The sequence below is a fragment of the Tachysurus fulvidraco genome, chromosome 1, assembly GCF_022655615.1.
Source record: "Tachysurus fulvidraco isolate hzauxx_2018 chromosome 1, HZAU_PFXX_2.0, whole genome shotgun sequence".
Classification (NCBI taxonomy): Eukaryota; Metazoa; Chordata; class Actinopteri; order Siluriformes; family Bagridae; genus Tachysurus; species Tachysurus fulvidraco.
The window spans coordinates 32628640-32647938 of record NC_062518.1 but is presented as its reverse complement, the minus strand read 5'-3'; the positions used below and the strand labels follow the sequence as shown (position 1 = coordinate 32647938).

Sequence of the window (19299 nt, the reverse complement as noted above, 5' to 3'; positions counted from 1 at the left end):
TTGTAGTACTTTCAAAGGTACTACAAGTGTACTATGATGTTTTAAATCTAATTTAAAATGTATTTAATAGATAGATAAATAAATAAATAAAATATAAAAAAACATAGTTTACATATTGTGATAAATAAAGCAAAAGAATTGCTATTATTCTAAGAAAACAATTCATTCACTCTCAACGTAAAATATTAAACACCACACTGACATTCAGATTATGAAATGAGTTGGTTGAAATGTAAACGATCGTGTTGTTTTATTTAAAAAAACAAACAAACAAATAAAAAAACAGCTATTTTTAATTCTGATATAAACAAGGGTTTCTCTGGAGGAAAGGACCTGGCAACACCAAACACCAGCCTGGTGGAGAAATCACAGCTCCTGAACAACAGACCACAGAATATTATTTTATTTATACTTTTTTATATGTCATACTCGTAAATACACGACTTAACGAGTACATTTTAGTGTTAAAAATCGTCATTGATCGTCATCAAAAATGTTATTTTTATGTAAATATAGCATATGGGACAGAAACCACATAAACTTTATGTAAATACACTTTTTTAAATATAGGATATAATTTGAGGTTTCCAAACACTAGATGTCACTATTGTTTAAAGTATCAGCTCTATAATAAGCTGTAACCTAGACAACTAAAGTTTATCCCGGAAGTAGACCCCCCCTCCCCCCGCGCGAGTCTTTTTGTGTGTGTAGTGACGTCAGCCCGCGGCGTTACGGTTGGAGCTGAAGATGGCGAGCGCAGAGACCGCAGCGGAACACGAGCGGATCCTCCGGGAGATTGAAAGCACTGACACAAACTGTATCGGTCCCACACTCCGGTAAGTCGTCGGTAAAACAGTTTAACGTGTAGGATAAGTTAGACGATGGAGAGGACTGTGTGGAAATGTTTTGTTGTTCTCTCGGTAACTCCTCACACACTTCCAGAGATTGTTCCCTTTAACTTGCAGCTAGCAGCTTGCTAGCAGCTCTCTCTCTCTCTCTCTCTCTCTCTCTCTCTCTCTCTCTCTCTCTCTCACACACACACACACACACACACACACACACACACACACACACACACACACACTACACTACACTACACTATTAACACAGCAAGGAGAGCAGACTTAGTATTCATATCACATGCATGTGTGCAGCCTCGTCTCTTAAGCACGCCGGTGGTGGCAATACACACACACACACACACACACACACACACACACACACACACACACACACACTCTCTCTCTCTCTCTCTCTCTCTCTCTCTCTCTCTCTCTCTCTCTCTCTCTCTCTCTCTCTCTCACAGACAGAGGAGAGCACTCTTTCTAATCGCTCTAATCTTTCTAATTGTGATAACTCTAATGTTACTGAAGTGAGCTCCAGAGAGTTTCTAATTAAAGTTAGCTAATGTATTTGCTGATATGTGCTAGTCATTTCTGCACTTAGATAGATACATAGGTAGAACTTTATTGTCCTCGCATATTACAGGTACACAGGAACGAAATGCAGTTCGGCATCTAGCAGAAGTGCAAAGAGTAGCAATTGTGCAAATAGACAAGTGCAGATAAATATGTAGCATATGTGCAGCATGTTTATATATATATATATATATATATATATATATATATATATATATATATATATATATAAAAGATGCTGTTCAAGACAAGACGTACAAGACGATTCTTGTAGCTGTTGTTGAAATCAGGGTCTGCTAATATGACTTTTTATTTTTTATGCAGCCCAGTTATTACACTATACAGCCAAAAGTATGTGGACATGTGATCTCGTTGAACTTCCCATTCTAGATTTAGTTCCCATCTGTTCTTATAATAAGCTCTTCTGGGAAGGATTTCCACTCGATTTTGGAGCATGACACTGGGGATTTGTGCTCATTCAGCTGCAAGAGTATTAGTGAGTTGCTGGACATTCAAGTTCTTCCACTTCAATCTCCACAAACCATGTGTTCATAGAGGTCATATTTTGTACAGTAGTACATTGTCATACTGGCATATGTGAGGGGCTTGAAGTTCCTGACAAACTGTAATGCTACACAATACAAAGCTGCATCCCTATAGACCTGCTATTCATCCAAAATAAGTATCTGACCAAAATTGTTGCATGTTGAAATAGCAGTAGATCAGTAAGTCAGCAGGTAACCAGCGGAAACTTCTGCATGAATCACTGACACAGCATCAACCCTGTTCTATGTGATGTATACACATCATATCTTACTTAATCATGTGTCACGTTCCACTTAATCTGATCTCTAATTGAATTATCTGCAGCATAGAGGTTATCTTGTTTGCCTCACGTGCGAAAGGTCCCCAGTTTGAAACCAGGTGAAACACGTTAAATATTTAGGGTGGAAGTGGTGTCTCAAACGGTTAAGGCTCTGTGCTGATCAGAAAGCCAAAAGTTTAAGCCTTAGCACTGCCAAGCTGCTACCATTGGGCCCTTGAGCAAGGCTCTTAATCCTCTCTGAGGCTTGTAGCAATGGCTGATCCAAATGGCTGAGCTCTGACCCAAACTTAATATATTGGAGATGCCAAGAAAAGAATTTCACTGTGCTGCAATGTGTGTATATATACACATATATGTAAAACATACCTTTTTATAAATTCTACCTAGCTGTTGTAAAGGCTGGCATTATGTTTTCATGTTGCTGAGCAGAGCTAATGTGAATCATGCAAGCAGTGGCACAATGTCGTATTCACACACTGGTGAGAAGCTGCGGCTAATTTTAGTTTATGGACCTACTGGGGTGTGTGCGTGTGCGTGTTGCACACTGATAAAGACTTCATATTTTCACATACTCATTGGAGTGACTCGAGTGATAGCCAGGGCGGGAATATTTTTGCCAGTGACAAAGGAGATCATCAATAGATCACTAGAACATATTTTCAATATTTTCAAATTTCCCAGAGTATGTTATTAATAGTGTTCACCTCATGTCAGAATTCCAGTAATTACTAGACTCCGCTCAGAGCTGGTCATTATCTCGCACACAGACGTTAGTCATTTCTGTGGTGGCACGCCTCACAACTACATGGATACAGCTGAGTCGTCTCGTAAGCCTCGTCACTGGGTTGCTTTACAAAGACGGCTAAATAATCGAAGCTAAAAGTGTATCTGTGTTGTAGAGTTTCAGGAAAATGACAGAACTATTGTTCTATAAAATGGTTCACTGTCTGACAATAAAAGTAAGGACTAAAGCATGAAGGGATGATGTGACAGTGACCGGATGCTCTAATGTTTTCTAATAGCAGCACAAACCAGTGTTATACTCCTTTTATTTCATAGAAATGGAATTTTTTTAATCACCGATTGACATATTTTACAGTTACAAGTTTATTATTGTGGAGTGCCCTTGAAACCAGACCGTTTTTCTTATCGCTTATTTTATTGCAGCTGTAAACAGTTATTTCCTCATTAGCCTCCTTGTTCGGCTTTCTTTTAGAGTCCCCATGAAATCAAAACGAAAGTTTGCGACTTTTAGTATGAATATGTTAGTCTTAAGGTTATCTATCAGCTAGTGTGCCAACAAAACATAATAAAAAAAACAAACAATTTCCATTTAGAAGACATGAATTTCAAAGTTACAGTCCCTTTCTACCCTTAAGACACGTCAACAGTTTTGATGGCATCATTCAGACTTTCTGTCTAATCAAATGCTTTCTAAAATCTGTAGAGTTACAGATCCAGTGTATTAAAAGGCACGTTGCTGTAGTTGAGTAAGAGAAATCGTAAGCATGTGCTGTACATGTGGCTTTTGGCTCGGGGATGTGGAAGCTAAGAGGTTACTGTGTTAATAACAAATCGAAAGGTTGTGAGTTTGAACCCCTGCTCTACCAAACTGCCACTGTTAGGCCTCTGAGAAAGAGCCTTAACTCTTAATTGCTCCGTTGTATAAAATGAGATCACTTTGAATAAGAATGAGGGTAATTTTCTGCTAAATTCTGTAAATATAAATGGTTACTCAAACATGTGTGGTTTATTCAGTTGGTTAAGAAGGAAAAGACTTGAATTCATTCACCTTGAAGAAAGAGGTATTTGTCCCAGCTCGATTGCATTCAGATCACATTTAGCACTTTTAAATGAACATAAACCTTTGCAACCTTTTGCGTGAAATGGTAAAAGAATGTGAATCTAGATATCAAGCATGTTTTCCGAACACACACACCAGCATCCTGTCAGTGGATCTGAGTGATGGTGCGATTTTATAAACTTCCAGTGCAGGTGCCATGAAGTAGCAGCTCATAATAAAAGTGTATCTTAAATTTTCCTCTGATTGCTATATGAACCCGGTTCTCCTATTTGCTCTACAGCATCTGATTGCTCCATGGCGTGTTTGTGTATGTTGACTGTGTACAATGCAGTCAGAGCTTGACTCTTATTTTGATTTTGTTTTGTTCGCCTCATGCAGCCATTGTCCTCACAGTGTATGACATCTCATGCTTTGTTTCCCTTCTCCCACAGCAAACACTTTGGCCTGTGGAGTCATGCACACGCAAACACACGGGCCTCGCTGACTCGGTCACTTAGAGCCTAAAACGCTGTTTCTCAGTAACGTTTGAAAGTAAAACTCGATCCCATCGTCCTCACATCATTCTCTATTCACATGTACAGCGACTTGGTGAAAAAACAGCATTGATTTACAGCGAGAGCTGGAGAACACACAGCGACATGAGGAACAGCGACCACTGACAAAAGATGAAGAAACAGATTTATTAAGTGGAATGCTAGTTGTGCTATTCACTGATAAACATGATTACTGAGGCAACCAGTAGTAGAAACACCTACTGACGACTCCATAGTGGCTCTTTTCTGATTGTTTACTCCTTTTCTGTGCATTTCCTGCCTGATTCCTGAGTCCTCATTCTGCATACATGCTCATCGTGAACATAATTGTGAGTCTCTTTGGGTTGGGTCTCGGTTGGGTTTTTTAACCTTGGGTTTTCTCTAGACAAGTTCATTTCCATTTGAAAAAACAAATCCTGTAGCTAGTCTTTAGCTGTCAAACACTTCAACACAGTTGCTGGTGTTTGTTAACATGTCTACATGTCGTCCTGATCTTTTTCTTGGTTTTCTTATTTTTGTTTTTTTTTAGTGTAAACTCTTCAGAATGTTGTGTTAAAATCCCAGCAGATCAGTTTCTGAATTACTAAATACATGTTTTTCCAACAAGTCATAGAGCTCATACATTTCCCCTTATTCCTGTGTTTTATATGACTGACAGCTCTTGATCTGCATGTGATTTGTTTTATACACTGTATAAATGTACAGGTCTTTCTATTACAGTGAGCAGTGAATGTATATAGGCAGCATTAGTTAACTCTGTTTATTAGGGATGCCACAGAAGCATTTCTACAAATCCATTTACAAGGATTTGCTGTTTGCCTAGTTCATGGTTTTCAACCTGTTTTCACATTTCAGCCAAAAATACGGTGTCACCCCCCCTCCCATTGGCAAGATTGCATGCAGTGTAAAAGGATTATAGAAAGTGTACTACAACTTAATCATCTTCCTCTTCTTCTTCTTGTACGTGTTTATTTATTTATTTATTTTTATAGCACATTACTGTAGTCAGCCAAAACATCCTGAAAAAGTTTTTTCTGAAAGTTTTTGCTTTTTTCTGCTCACAGTCTGCATAGCTGATAAATTTAATTCCCTCTTTCTCTTCTCTCCATAAACCTGAAATGGTGGTAATGCTCCTGTTTTTTTTCTGATTTATTTTATAATTGATTTCCAATTAAAAAAAAAAAAATCCCCAGCAGGGAAAACTCCATCACAAAAGCGTGAACGTTTACCTGAGTCGATGAGTCGGAGACTGCTGTGGCTCATGCTGATAACTCCTTACCCATTTAAACCGATTATCCCTTAAAATCCGGCACTAATGTTTATCTGGAAGCAGATTAGTTAATAAATGTAAAGCTATTAGCAGCAACTTTCAGAAGATTTCCAAAGACAAGTTTAAGTGTAATTTTCTGGTTGCTTTTGATGATAACTAGACTTTAGGTATGTAGTGTAATGTGTATTTTCTTTACTTCTTAAGATACATGCACAAGGGAAATATGTTGCAGGTCAGATAAACGTCTAGTATGTAGAAGTCCATATAGAATAGAAAATGTCAAAACCTGTCTGTCTGTCTGTCTGTCTGTCTGTGTGTGTGTGTCTGTCTGTCTGTCTGTCTGTGTCTGTCTGTCTGTGTGTCTGTCTGTGTGTGTTTGTGTGTCTGTCTGTCTGTCTGTCTGTGTGTCTGTCTGTGTGTGTGTGTGTCTGTCTGTGTGTGTCTGTCTGTGTGTGTCTGTCTGTGTGTGTCTGTCTGTGTGTGTCTGTCTGTGTGTGTCTGTCTGTGTGTGTCTGTCTGTGTGTGTCTGTCTGTCTGTGTCTGTCTGTCTGTGTCTGTCTGTCTGTGTCTGTCTGTCTGTGTCTGTCTGTCTGTGTCTGTCTGTCTGTGTCTGTCTGTCTGTCTGTGTGCCTGTCTGTCTGTCTGTGTGTGTGTGTGTCTGTGTGTGTGTGTGTGTGTGTCTGTGTGTGTGTGTGTGTGTGTGTGTGTGTGTGTGTGTGTGTGTGTGTCTGTCTGTGTGTGTGTGTGTGTGTGTCTGTCTGTGTGTGTGTGTGTGTGTGTCTGTCTGTGTGTGTGTGTGTGTGTCTGTCTGTGTGTGTGTGTGTGTGTCTGTCTGTGTGTGTGTGTGTGTCTGTCTGTGTGTGTGTGTGTCTGTCTGTGTGTGTGTGTGTCTGTCTGTGTGTGTGTGTCTGTCTGTCTGTCTGTGTGTGTGTGTGTCTGTCTGTCTGTGTGTGTGTCTCTGTCTGTCTGTGTGTGTGTCTCTGTCTGTCTGTGTGTGTGTCTGTCTCTGTCTGTGTGTCTGTCTGTCTGTCTGTGTGTCTGTCTGTCTGTGTGTCTGTCTGTGTGTCTGTCTGTGTGTCTGTCTGTGTGTCTGTCTGTCTGTCTGTCTGTCTGTCTGTCTGTCTGTGTGTCTGTCTGTCTGTGTGTCTGTCTGTCTGTCTGTGTGTGTTACAGAGCTTTAAGCCAGTTCATTCCTGCTGTGTTGCTGGGTGTCAGTGAGTCACTTCTCCCATTCTGTCTTTCCAAAGCTAGCCCAGAGATGTGAATTTGTGAATTTGTGAAGTTATACACATGCATGATACCCTTGAGTTACCTTACAAGCAGCATTTCAGTTTGTGTGCTGTATTTCTCTGATTGGATTTTAATGCAGTTACCAATGAAATTGCAGCATTTGATGAGTTTGCTCAAGACTTTTGACACCAGCTATCTATGCTTTTCCATTGGACTTTACTTAAGCAAACATGGTGCAGTAATAGAGATTGAGTCACCACACCTCTCCCTTAAGGGCATTTCCCTGCTCGCTAGAAGCTTCTGTCAGGCGTTGCACATATCTACACGGACAGGCCTGAGAGAGCAGATCTCAGAGAAGCTCTGATTGATTTGCTTCACATGGATTCTCTGGAGCTCTTAAACACAGGAATGGCATGACAAGCTCAGACACGCTGACTGTGAAACTCTCTTCCCTTTGTGAAGCCTGTGCTTGAATGCATCTGAACATAATGTTATAGTCAGGCTACATTAGTGTAGCAGAGACGGGGCAGAATCTGGGACAAAGGTACCAGACTTCAAATTCAAATGTTTGGTAGTTGGTTGTTGCTGATTTGAGATATTTCAGGTATATCGGTTGTGCCATGTTTTCCTCGCAGTATGACTAACACATTTAGGCCTGGAGAGCTAATCCTGTGGCAGTAATGGAGCGAGTCTCAGCTTTTAGCTTCATTACACAGACACAGAGCGCCGTGGTACAGTGACTCAGCCTATATGACTGTATATGACTGAATGCTGTTGTTGCTGAAGGTTTGCACATTCCTGTGAGAGCTGATCAATTCTGTTTCAGGGTTTTTTTTGTATTTATTTACGCTTTCACATTTTCATGGTAGGAAACACTAATAGAAACATCAAGGCTTTATCGTGTTAGGATATTAAAATATTGGATTCAGGTGAAAAAGATGTGATAAGGAAAAAGGTTATTGTAACGACTATTTCACAACTGCTCCGGGTGTGTGTTCACTGTGTGTGTGTGTGTGTGTGTGTGTGTGTTCACTGCTGTGTGTGTGCACTTTGGATGGGTTAAATGCAGAGAACGAGTTCTGAGTACGGGTCACCATACTTAGCTGTATGTCACGTCACTTTTCACTTTGTCACGTCACAATGTGACAAAGTGCTTTTTTTTAATACAAGGCTTCAGTGCAGAAATGTGAGAATGCTGATGTCTTTGTGTTTCTTTCATCGTAGTTTGTGGATAGCTGGTGACAGGATTGTTAGCTCTGTGACACGTTAAATGTCGGATGGTGCAGCGTGTAGCGTCGGTTTGATCCTGAGCTCAGGTTACTGTTATGCACTTTTAGATTTTCTTCGTGTGTGTTCTTTCTGAAGTCTCTGGTTTCCTCTCAACGTCCAAAACCATGCTGCTCGATGGATTGGAGAATATTAATCACGAGTGCGCACATACACGGTAGACTGATGTACACCCACTGCTCTGGATATACTGGAGTCCTGACCAGGATAAAGTGCTCATGGAAATGAATAAAGTATCCTGTATACTCTCAGACATCTGAGTTTGCTTGGGCTTGGTGCAGGCCTCTGCTACACTTTCAGTATATTATATAGTATATATTGCACTTTCAGGATGAGCATTTTAAACTCACTAAACGCATCAAGCTGTTATTCGTTCAAGTTTGAACGTTTCTGTTAATGAACAGAAACAAAATATATAAACAAAATATTGTGATTTTCACATGGAAGCAACTGTCCAGCCATATTGTTGATGAATGTAATATCTTGATTAAAAAAAAAATCTAGATTAAAATATGAATACCAGTGAATGTCAGTGTTGGTCAGCTTCCTCCACATGTATAAATCTTTAAGCCAGATCAAAACTCAGCTTTAGTGGTTATTATAAAACATAAGCTGGGGGCTTAAAGTGCCAGAGACAATACTAAAAGAAATCGGTCAGCCAGCTGAACTCACTGTCAATTCGTTCTAATTTGAATAAGTTGTTGACATCTGCTGTACACATTGTGCCTTAAATCTGTCTGTACAGGTGTGGGAGTGGGCTGATCATTTCAGGCAGGAGGAGAAGAGACAACAACAACCATGGAACAATATTTGGAAACATGGAATAGTGGAAAAGACAACATGTAGATCAGTAGAAGTGGATAGGGAAATCTCTCTCTCTCTCTCTCTGTCTCTGTCTCTCTCTCTCTCTCTCTGTCCCTCCCTCTCTCTCTGTCTCTCTCTCCCTCTCTCTCTTGCTGTCTTTCTGTCTCTCCCTCTGTCCCTCTGTCCCTCTCTCTCTCTCTCTCTCTCTCTCTCTCTCTGTCCCTCCCTCTCTCTCTGTCTCTCCCTCCCTCTCTCTCTTGCTGTCTTTCTGTCTCTCCCTCTGCCCCCCCCCTCTCTTGCTGTCTCTCTCTCTCTTACGGTCTCTCTCTCTCCGTCTCTCTCTCCCTCTGTCCCTCTGTCTCTCTCTCTCTGTCTCTGTCTCTGTCTTTCTGTCTCTCCCTCTACCCCCCCCTCTCTCTGTCTTTCTGTCTCTCCCTCTGTCCCTCCCTCCCTCTCTCTCTCTCTCTCCCTCTCTCTCTTGCTGTCTTTCTGTCTCTCCCTCTGTCCCTCCCTCTTTCTCTCTCTCTCTCTCTTGCTGTCTCTCTCTCTTTACTGTCTCTCTCTCCCTCTCTCCCTCTGTCCCTCTGTCTCTCTCTCCCATCTCTCTCTCTCTCTCTCTCTCTCTCTCTCTCTCTCTCTCCCTCTCCCTTGTGTGCCCCTAAGGAATTGTGGACAAACAATTTAAAAAGCTTGCCAATAGCCTTATGAAAGCAAAATATTTAACACAGAGGTGGAACGTAAACAGGAACTGAGACTGGGTGGATAAAGTGATTTGTAATTTATTTGGAAGTGGTTAAAACATGAGCTGAAAGTCCCGTTTCTTCTTTCCTTTTTCCTTGAAAATAAAAAAACAACAACAAAAAACAAAGAGCTTGTGTTTGGGCATCTATATGATCTATACAGACACAGATAGGTCATTGTAATTGATATGATCTGGTAATCCGGTCTCTCTCATGCTGCTCTCTTATCAATAGAGATTTCTCCATTTTGTTTTGCTTAAATGACTCTACACTGGTTGTTAGTGGGCATTTTATTTTAGTTTTCTATCAGTCGCTTTAATGTCCTCACAAGGTAACTAACTGTGGAAATGTAAATGAGATTAGGAAAGGCTTGTGTATAAATGGCATTACTGCACTTCATAAGTGTCAGAATAAACCTAATCAGTGCTGCACCTCACTACTTGTGTGTCTGTTATGGACGCATACATGTGTGAGTACCCTGCAATAGGCTGGCACACCATCCAGGGTGTCCCCCACCTTTGCCTCTCATCTTCTGGGATGGAAATGGTGGGATGTATGACTGGACAACCTCAAGGCTAATTAAAAAAAAAACCCACTGACAAATACTTTGTCTAAAGCAGCACAGTGAGCAACCTTGACTGACCTGGACTTGGCGTGCAAGGAGGCACCCGCATCTGTGAAGGAGAAAAATCGATCCACTGGAGATTTGGTAGTGTTTGGTTTAAGGTTATAAAATCACACTCAATTTATTAGCCGATTTATGCACATGAATTAATCAACAACTAGATTAATACACATGGCTTATAAATAAAATATTTTGGCTTATTGTTTATTTTTTATAATTTATTATTATTATTATTATTATTATGTAATAGTATATTATAAGATCAAACAACCGCGGAAAAGCTTACCATCCTGTAACTGTACTAACTTCTCTAATAATCTATAAAATAACTAATTAAGGCATTTGGTACTGAATGTATCTCACAAAAAGCATAAGGCTATTGTGAATTTAAATCTTTCTGCTTATTTTCTATTTATCTAAACTGTTTTACCTGGACGATAAACATCAGCGTCACTAAAAACTACGACATTGCTGCAGATCTTTAATTACAACATCAGGAAAATACCAAGCCCTGTGAAAAACAATGTAATATGAGTCTTTAATGTTAACAGTTTAATGAGGTTTTTTTCCTTCCCAATTCAGTCCTAGCCATTTCCCACCCACCAGTCTGTTGTCCCCAATTACACGACAGTTACTGAAGCGGGGTGACGCTGGCAGAGCGTGACTCTTCTAGCTGTTGCTCATGTGGTGTCACAGGGCAGAAAATGTGCCATCTGCCAGTTGTCCTAGTCCGAAAGCACGGCTAGATTTGGTTCATGACTATTGATGGCTGTGGTATTGTTCGTATTCAGCCTCATGATCTCCCATTGATGCTTTTTTTCTTGACCAGGAAGTTTTAGTTTCTTAATGCTCATGTCTCATTGATGTGTAGACTGCAGTGGACCTACTTTTCTTTTTCTTTTCTTTTCTTTTCTTTTCTTTTCTTTCGCTTTAACATTTTTGTATTGCATTCTACACAGTCATACAGCTGTGTGCTTCTACATTTCTGTTGAGTAAACATGACGCATCAAAATAGTAAAATCCACATACAGATCTACAACATTGTTTCTTTTGACTAATCGTTTTCAGCCCTAATTTTGTACATCTTTTCGTGCAGAATTTGCAAGTTGAATTCTGTTCAGCGGTTTCACATCGCTTTGCCTCTTCGCTTTGCATCACTACCAGTTGATTTGCTTGCTGCTGCTGTTGTCGTAGATCTCCAGGTCACATTGAAAATCGCTGCTACTGTTTTGGCATTGCGCAGCAAAGTGCACTAGGTCAGTAACAGAGCATGTCTCGCTTTTGTTAACACCACCTCTGTGCTGCATTCACACAGTTAGCCTGGAAACAATGCGATCTCCGATGCAGGAAGTCTCCCACACGTCTCTTTTGCCAATGGCCTGTTGAGACAGGGGTCAGAAAGAATGTTACTAAGACCACTGGCCACAGGAGGCAAGGTCGAGTCTGGGGTCATTGCGTAGAAAAAGCACCATGACTGATGTTTCTTTGAGTTAACTGAATCCAGTAGTATGTCTGTGGAGTATTTGGGTTTCTAACTACAGAAAAATGCTGCTGTCTTCGCTGTCAGAGCAAGAGATGGGAAACTTTGGCAGATAAACAAAGACGAAGCTGTGGTATGTGCCGGATTGAGGAAATCCTAGATTTTATTGCTTGTGGCTGTACAGTAAAGTAGATAGTGAGTGTGAAGGCATAAAATGCAGAGACGGTCACACCCTTCTGACTCATGCACTGGGCCTTATCTTACGTTTCCTTGTGCTAACTCTGCCATGCTACCAGTGTAGCGATATTAAGCACGTTACCTTTTAGCATCCTTTCCTTATTTCAGTATTCACTAGTTTTCAGTGTATTTTTCCATATCATCATCAGTCATTGCTTGCTGTTGAGGTTTACCAGATGAAGACAGAGATAGACTTAATCGCTTCCTTTAGTTCTTAGCCTCAGCATGTTTTTGTTTTGCTCATATCAGTTCAGCATGGAAATAACACAAGTGCACGATGACTGAAACGAGGCCCAGAGATGTTTGTCCAGAGGATATTTATTAATGATTATTTGTCTTGTTTATATTGATTTTGTGTGAGAGAACAGCTGCCTTTGTGAGAATCAGCTTGTTTAAAGACCAAATGCACTAAACACAGTTCAGTGTTCAGTTCAGGGACCCAAATTAAATTTTATTTGTCACATACACACACGACATGGCCGGTATTCAAACATAAGGAATGCAATTAGGGATAAAAAAAAAATCAAATCCAAAAGGAGATAGATAAATAAAAAGTATAAACTATATATAAACTATTCAAAATATGAAAATAATAAATATACATAAATGCGTATGGTTTTTAATGATTGTCCTTAAAGTGTCCATGTGCAGTATGGTGTATGTAAGGTGTATAAAGTGGTACTCCGAATGAGATGCTTCTCCTTATTCTCTCTGTGTTTGCTTTCAAGGATATGTCTGCCTTAATGGAATATGTGTACAGTATAGAGACATGTAGTACACTACCTAGCTCTCTCCCCATTATCCCTCCTCATGACTTCCAGTGTAAAGTAACGCCAGGTACTGTCTCTCATTTTAGGTTGTGTGGAGTTTCCTGTATTTATCTGCTTGTCTCGGACTGGTATTTCTGATCTGGTTCCAGGATCAAGTACCAGAACTGTAAACACCTTTGTCAGTTGTGCTGAAAACGTTCAAACATGGCAGCCCAAGTTGTTATGGATCAATCAACAGACCAATAATGGCTAAGAGTACAAAGTTCCCTTGTTTTGTCTGGCAACTTTTTTTATATAATAATAATAATAATAATAATAATAATAATAATAATAATAATAATAATAATAATACCTTTATTACGTTTTATTTAAACCTGACCCCTTTTAATTAAAATGGACTCTATTTAAAGTCCCCTGTTTGTTTTCTTTTTGTTTGTTTATCTTTTTTCTATTTAAAGTTTGTGTTGTCTACGACAAGCTGCTAGAACAAACAAGATGATGATCTCTGTCTGTTTCTCTCTCTGTCTCTGTTTCTCTCTCTGTCTCTGTTTCTCTCTCTGTCTCTGTTTCTCTCTGTCTGTTGGTCTCTCTCTCTCTCTCTCTCTCTCTCTCTCTCTCTCTGTTTGTCTCTCTCGTTGTCTGTCTGTTTCTCTCTTTCTGTCTGTCTGTCTGTCTCTCTCTCTCTCTCTCCCATAAACAGTGCCTTGATAAAAGCAGTGCTATAAAAATATAATAGTTTGCTGTACTCGCACCAATGAACATAGATAGTGGCTCCAGTACATTCAGTTATCGTCAGTCTGTATCAATCACTATGTTTATTTCCAGCCTTGGGACTTTACTGACTTCTATATTCTCATATTTTCTGTTTCTATTGTTAGTTTTATTCCTGCAGCTATATATTATGCATGGTCCTGACTGACTGAGTGCTGTGAGATTGATCAGATTTCACTGTTTGGTCGGTGCCTTGTGCACTAAGGCAATTTCCTCTTTTAGACCTTCTACTATTACGTCCACACTTCCAGGGACTGCAGTTAGCACAAGAAGAGCTTGCTTAAGAGATTAATAAAATTCAGACGGTAACCCTGCACATTTCCTCTTTTCTCTTGGGCAATCCTCAAGGCCACTTCACACAGGCATGTTTCTGAAGCACTTATTCAACGCAGTTTATATGCAACAGGCTGGCATTCAATTTTAGCCTTCAGCTTATATTATCATATCAGGGTTTTTCGGTCTCAAAATTGGTCTTCGGTGGTGGCTGACTGACATGGTCATCCACACACAGCAAAGAGTACCCTAGTACCCACATGATCCACAAGCCCAATATTGACAATAAATGTTCAATTTAAAATAAATACAAAGAAACATTTTGTGATTTTTTTTCTTATTCTATTTATTCATGAAAAAACATTTCCACAACTGGCTTTCATAGTTTTGAAAGATAAAATCCTTTTTTGATAGACCTGATAATTATTTTAGTATAATCATATCAATTAAAAAGAAGCATTAAAAACCTAGCGTTAAAAGGAGTAATAGTGTAATTTCCCATATAAAATGTACAAAAAAAATGTAAAAAATACAATATTTAGTATTGTATACTAAACAGTGTTGTGTTCCTAATAAAGTGCTCAGTGTGTTTGTGTTCTGTTTATATGCTTCAAAACAGTTAAATAAGTGGTACTGCTTGAAATTCAAGTCTAAAGATGTTTATGATCACCTGTTACAGATAAGTGGCTAGTCTGCTTTGGTTTGTTTCACATGCCTACTACATTTAGGCCTCCTTGTGATATTTCAGTCTGTTATTTATCCACTGGCTGCTTATCCACACAGTTAGCTCAAAGGCATCAGTGTAGACTACTGTACAGTAGTGCAGAAGTGATGACTGTGTAGGAAGTGGGGTAAATAGGAGTTTTTTTTAAAACTGAAACACGTACACTAGACCCAGATGGGTTGCACTAATAAATCAGCGTTTTTAGTTCGATGTATCGTTGACACTGATGTACATGTTCAGTGTTTAAGTTTAATGGTCAAAATGAAAAGTCAAATGATTTGATGGACATTTGTGTTAATTTATGTGCACCGTGTACACACTCCTTCATTCATAGGGTTTGTTTAGTCTGTGTGTTTTTTTTAGGTGTGAAAGGAACCACAATATCCATACAGACAGTGATTTTATATATGTCTATATATATATACTATTTCTATGTAAAAATGAATAAACAATTCCTTGTTTTTGAAATGCATAAGAAGGCTCACAGATGAGCAGGAGGGCACAGGTTAAATTTTCAGTGACGTCACAGACTTCTGTGGCCGGGAGCTAAAGAAGCTAAATTTTCCGTCCTCTCTGGGCAAGAAGGATGTCGTATTCTCGTCCTCGACAATCATAGCAACTCGTGTATGAAGAGGTCAGATAACGTTTTCCTCCCAGTGTGTTACACTGCCATGTGAGACTGCATGACTGGTTCACAAGTTGTGCAAGAAGTGGTCATCCTACCTGGTTAGTAGCCATCATATAATATCGAGAGCTGAGTGGCAGGTGGGAATTGGCATGTGATCACACTGTGCAGGAAAAAACTAAAACCAGCAGGTTTATGCTGTGTGAAATGACTGAAGCTCAACACTTGCAGTGTGGAAATGCTGCTTCTTCTGTAAGGATAAAAATAAATGCCATAACCAAGTCTTATGCAAACGATTTACTTGTAAAAATCTCTCTTCGTACATACGTTCAGTTCTGGTTGGAATCGGCATTGGAAAAATCGAACAAAAACTTTGGGACTGGGGTCTTAATTCCTCCGGGGTTTGTTATAACATGACAATACAAGCGAAGCTTATAGTGAAGTCATGCCGCAGACCGTGAATATTGGGAAGTGTAAAAGCTAGAAAGTTATGCTTCAGACAACATAAGAGATTTTGTATCGCTAAGGTGAAGGGAAGTAAACTATGCATATTTATAACCATGTTAAATGTTATAAAGCATGTTAAATACGACCTCAGACAATTTTACAATCCATTTTGTCATCCGTCAGTTCCTTTTCTTTGCCGACTTTATTTTCTTACTAATTTTGTGAAAATTATGCTTTCGATCACCTTTTGCAAAATGGCAAAAATGACTTAGTTTAGTGTGTGTGTGTATGTAATATATATATATATATATATATATATATATATATATATATATATATATATATATATATATATATATATATATCTTTTTGCTTTTTTGCAGGTCAGTTTGTTGCATGACTCCCACCAGGTTGCTCTTATGCGCCATGTTTTTGGCTTGTTGTTTTAAAGACATTGAGGGTTGTTGGCATTCAGTCTTGCTCAAATCTCATATTTCAGCTTTGGAAGTGACTCTTTCCCAAAACACACTCTGCTATAGGAAAGGTTTAGTAATCAAAAGCAGCAGTTTCGTGGCCAGAGCTGCAGATGGTGACAATCAGAAACTGTCATTATTTTGGACACAGCCTACTGCTTAAAGCCACAATGAGGGATTTCAGTGGTGATGATCCCTGTACTATAGAGACAGACCCGTGTTAAATCGCAGCATGTGTTCTTATAATGTGCACACATGTCTGGGAATAAAAGAAACACTAAATAACAAATTGGGCTGAAAAGAGTGAAATTGAATCCCTGTGATGTGATGTTCGCCTTCTAGTCGAGTGGATTAAATTCTGCATGTTTATAAATCTAAAGCTATCTGCGGAGTGTAATTCAATACTAAATGAGTGACAGTGTTCAAAATCGTAGCTCGAGGCTTAATAATTGCTCTGTCTGAATATTTTTCTGGAAGACACGGACAAGAACTAGGAACATGATGTCCTATGCTCGTTGCGTATCCCTCTGCATGGATTTGTCAGCGGGTCACTCCAGATGACCGTTTGTTATTGAAAGGCCAGATTCAGCTGGGCTCTGCAGCTGTGCTCATTACAGCACCACATACTCAGCATGAACGGAATCGAAATGCTTTCTGGCTCTGTTCTACGATCAAAACCCACAAACTTAAGTCTTTTGCTGTTCAGCTTTGATACTAGTACACTGTTTATAACGATGCATAATATTGATTACTTTGTATTGCCTTTAGGATGGACACATTACAGAAAACTGTAACAGAATACACCCTGATTATCTAGCCGGTGTCTTTAGCTAAAATCTTTAGAGGGGGTTGTATTTAACTGAATAAATCTGCTGAAATAATTTGACACTGGCTCCAGATCTGGACAGAAAACAGGAAGAGTAGAGCAGGAAAAAGTGACCAAATGATGACCCACGGGATATATGCAATGTGCCGCACCACAAAATGCTAATGCTGTTGACTTTAATGATATTACTAAGCTTTCACCTGATCATGGCATCTCCAAAGAAACAAAAATACAACGTTGACGTAGGATGAATCGGGTTACTAGCCAAACAAACTCTACTAAATTCGGGCAGAAGTGTGTCTGGTTAATTTGCCTGCTGTAACGAAGGCATGCAATTATGAAACATTTTGAAAGGAAAAACAATCTGTCAAATTACGCACTGTTACTGAACAAGAAGAACAGAAGGTGAAGTACATGGCAGGTAGCCTGCCTGTGAGCTCAGCTAACCGAATCCTGGAAAAGTACGAGCAAAGCGACTGAAGCCCTTTCACATCCACGCCTAGAAAAATGTTGATGTATTTATGTATTTAATTTGGACTAAAAGCTAAACAAGCTTCCATATTGTTTTTATTTCCATAGATGAGTCATTATGCGCTGCTTTGGTGGAAAGCTGTAAAACTCGGCATTGTGTGTCCTGCATCTGGTTTAATGAAATTGATTAAAAAGATTTTGTGAAATATCTTGTATAGCCGTACTCAACTCGAATGTAAAACACAGAAATCTCTCAACTGAAATGTATGTGTGTATATATATATATATATATATATATATATTGTTCCTGCATTTTTTTTCTACCATAGAGACTGATTTAAGAAACTAATTTCACTGTGGTGTTAAAGTACAGAGGAAAACACTGAAATTCTTCTCTGGCATCTTGCATGAAGTGTGAAGTGCAAGACCTGGTGTTCTGATTAGTTCTTGCAATAAACTCTAGTCTCATATTTAGGTTGCATCAGTATTCAGTTTAGAGACATTGCCAAGTTTAGGCGTTAACTCGCACTCCAGCATGGTTTCGTCTATTGCATTTGTTTTTGCCGTTGTACCAAAAAGAAAGTGCAGCCGCAAGAGCGAAAGAAGGATTTTATACTGAGTTTAAAGCCACACATTGGCTAAGACCTCCGTATGGGTCACATTTGTGTAACTGAATGCATCTGTGAGCATCTGTATAACTTGACATACAGTGTGATCCAAAAGTCCAGTTTTCATTAAATATCATATTATTCAAAACAACTTCAGTGACGAGTAGAATCTCTGAAATATGTCCATGAATCTGAGTTTCTTAGTATCCGGTGTGTCCTGGTTTGCTGTATGACCTCGAGCTGGAATGGACTCCACAAGTGTTAAACCTTCTGATCCATGTTAGATCAAATCCACTGTGATGTCTGAACGTGTGTTTCAGTAGAACAGATTAGACATGAAGAAAATCTGACTGAACACAGCAGTCGACACGGTCAATATCACACGCTTGCTTTCATTTAAGGTCAAGGCAAGAATGTTATTGTAACTTTAACAATCTCCAACAGTAAAATGGAAGGTTCCCCCAGGACCCTCGTGTTCCATACAACAACTAATACCCTGTACAGTGCCGGTTAAAGTGCACGTGTGCAAAGACCAGGCGTTAAAATAGAAACCTAACAATACTGCAGAATATTTTAAATAATCAAAACAAATTCATGTACTTACTTTGTTTTAAATAGATTTTCCCCCTTTCTCTAAATTCCTAAAAATGTAAAGTTTCTGTGTGGTCACAGATTGTATGTTCAAAACGTTTTTGTTTAGTCCTAAAAAAAAAAACGGTATTAAAATTCTTGAGTCTTTTATTTAGAATGATTTATTTCTATAAATATTTTGTTAGTAGTTTTTTGGTTCTTTTTCTTTTAATGAATCTGAATTACAGCTACTATTCTTTGTATTTTTCCCCTGAATTTTGATCAGTAAGCTTCTATTTGTTCACTTAAAGGTCCTTGGTCGGCACATAAAGCTGCAATTTGTAGGTCTGCAATTCTGTAAATAGAAAGTTAGAAAGAATGAAAAAATTCTCACAACAGAGCTTTAATGATTGTTCCTCTTGCCTGATGTGTGTGACTGTGCTGCTTCTCCGTTTAGAGAGAAGACACCGAGCACAGTTTGACGTGT

The 19299-nt window shown here is 39.2% G+C and overlaps 1 protein-coding gene across 6 annotated transcripts in view; it reads left to right on the top strand.

The window, feature by feature from the left end:
- Nucleotides 1-683: 683 nt before the first annotated feature.
- The window catches only part of exoc6b (exocyst complex component 6B), an 83401-nt gene continuing 64785 nt past the window's right edge, over nucleotides 684-19299 (top strand). For all 6 annotated transcript variants that reach the window (XM_047811256.1, XM_047811254.1, XM_047811253.1 and 3 more), the window contains exon 1: nucleotides 684-836. In XM_047811256.1, the coding sequence (XP_047667212.1) occupies nucleotides 748-836 (89 nt within the window). In that variant the 5' untranslated portion in view covers nucleotides 684-747. The remainder of the gene's footprint in view (nucleotides 837-19299) is intronic.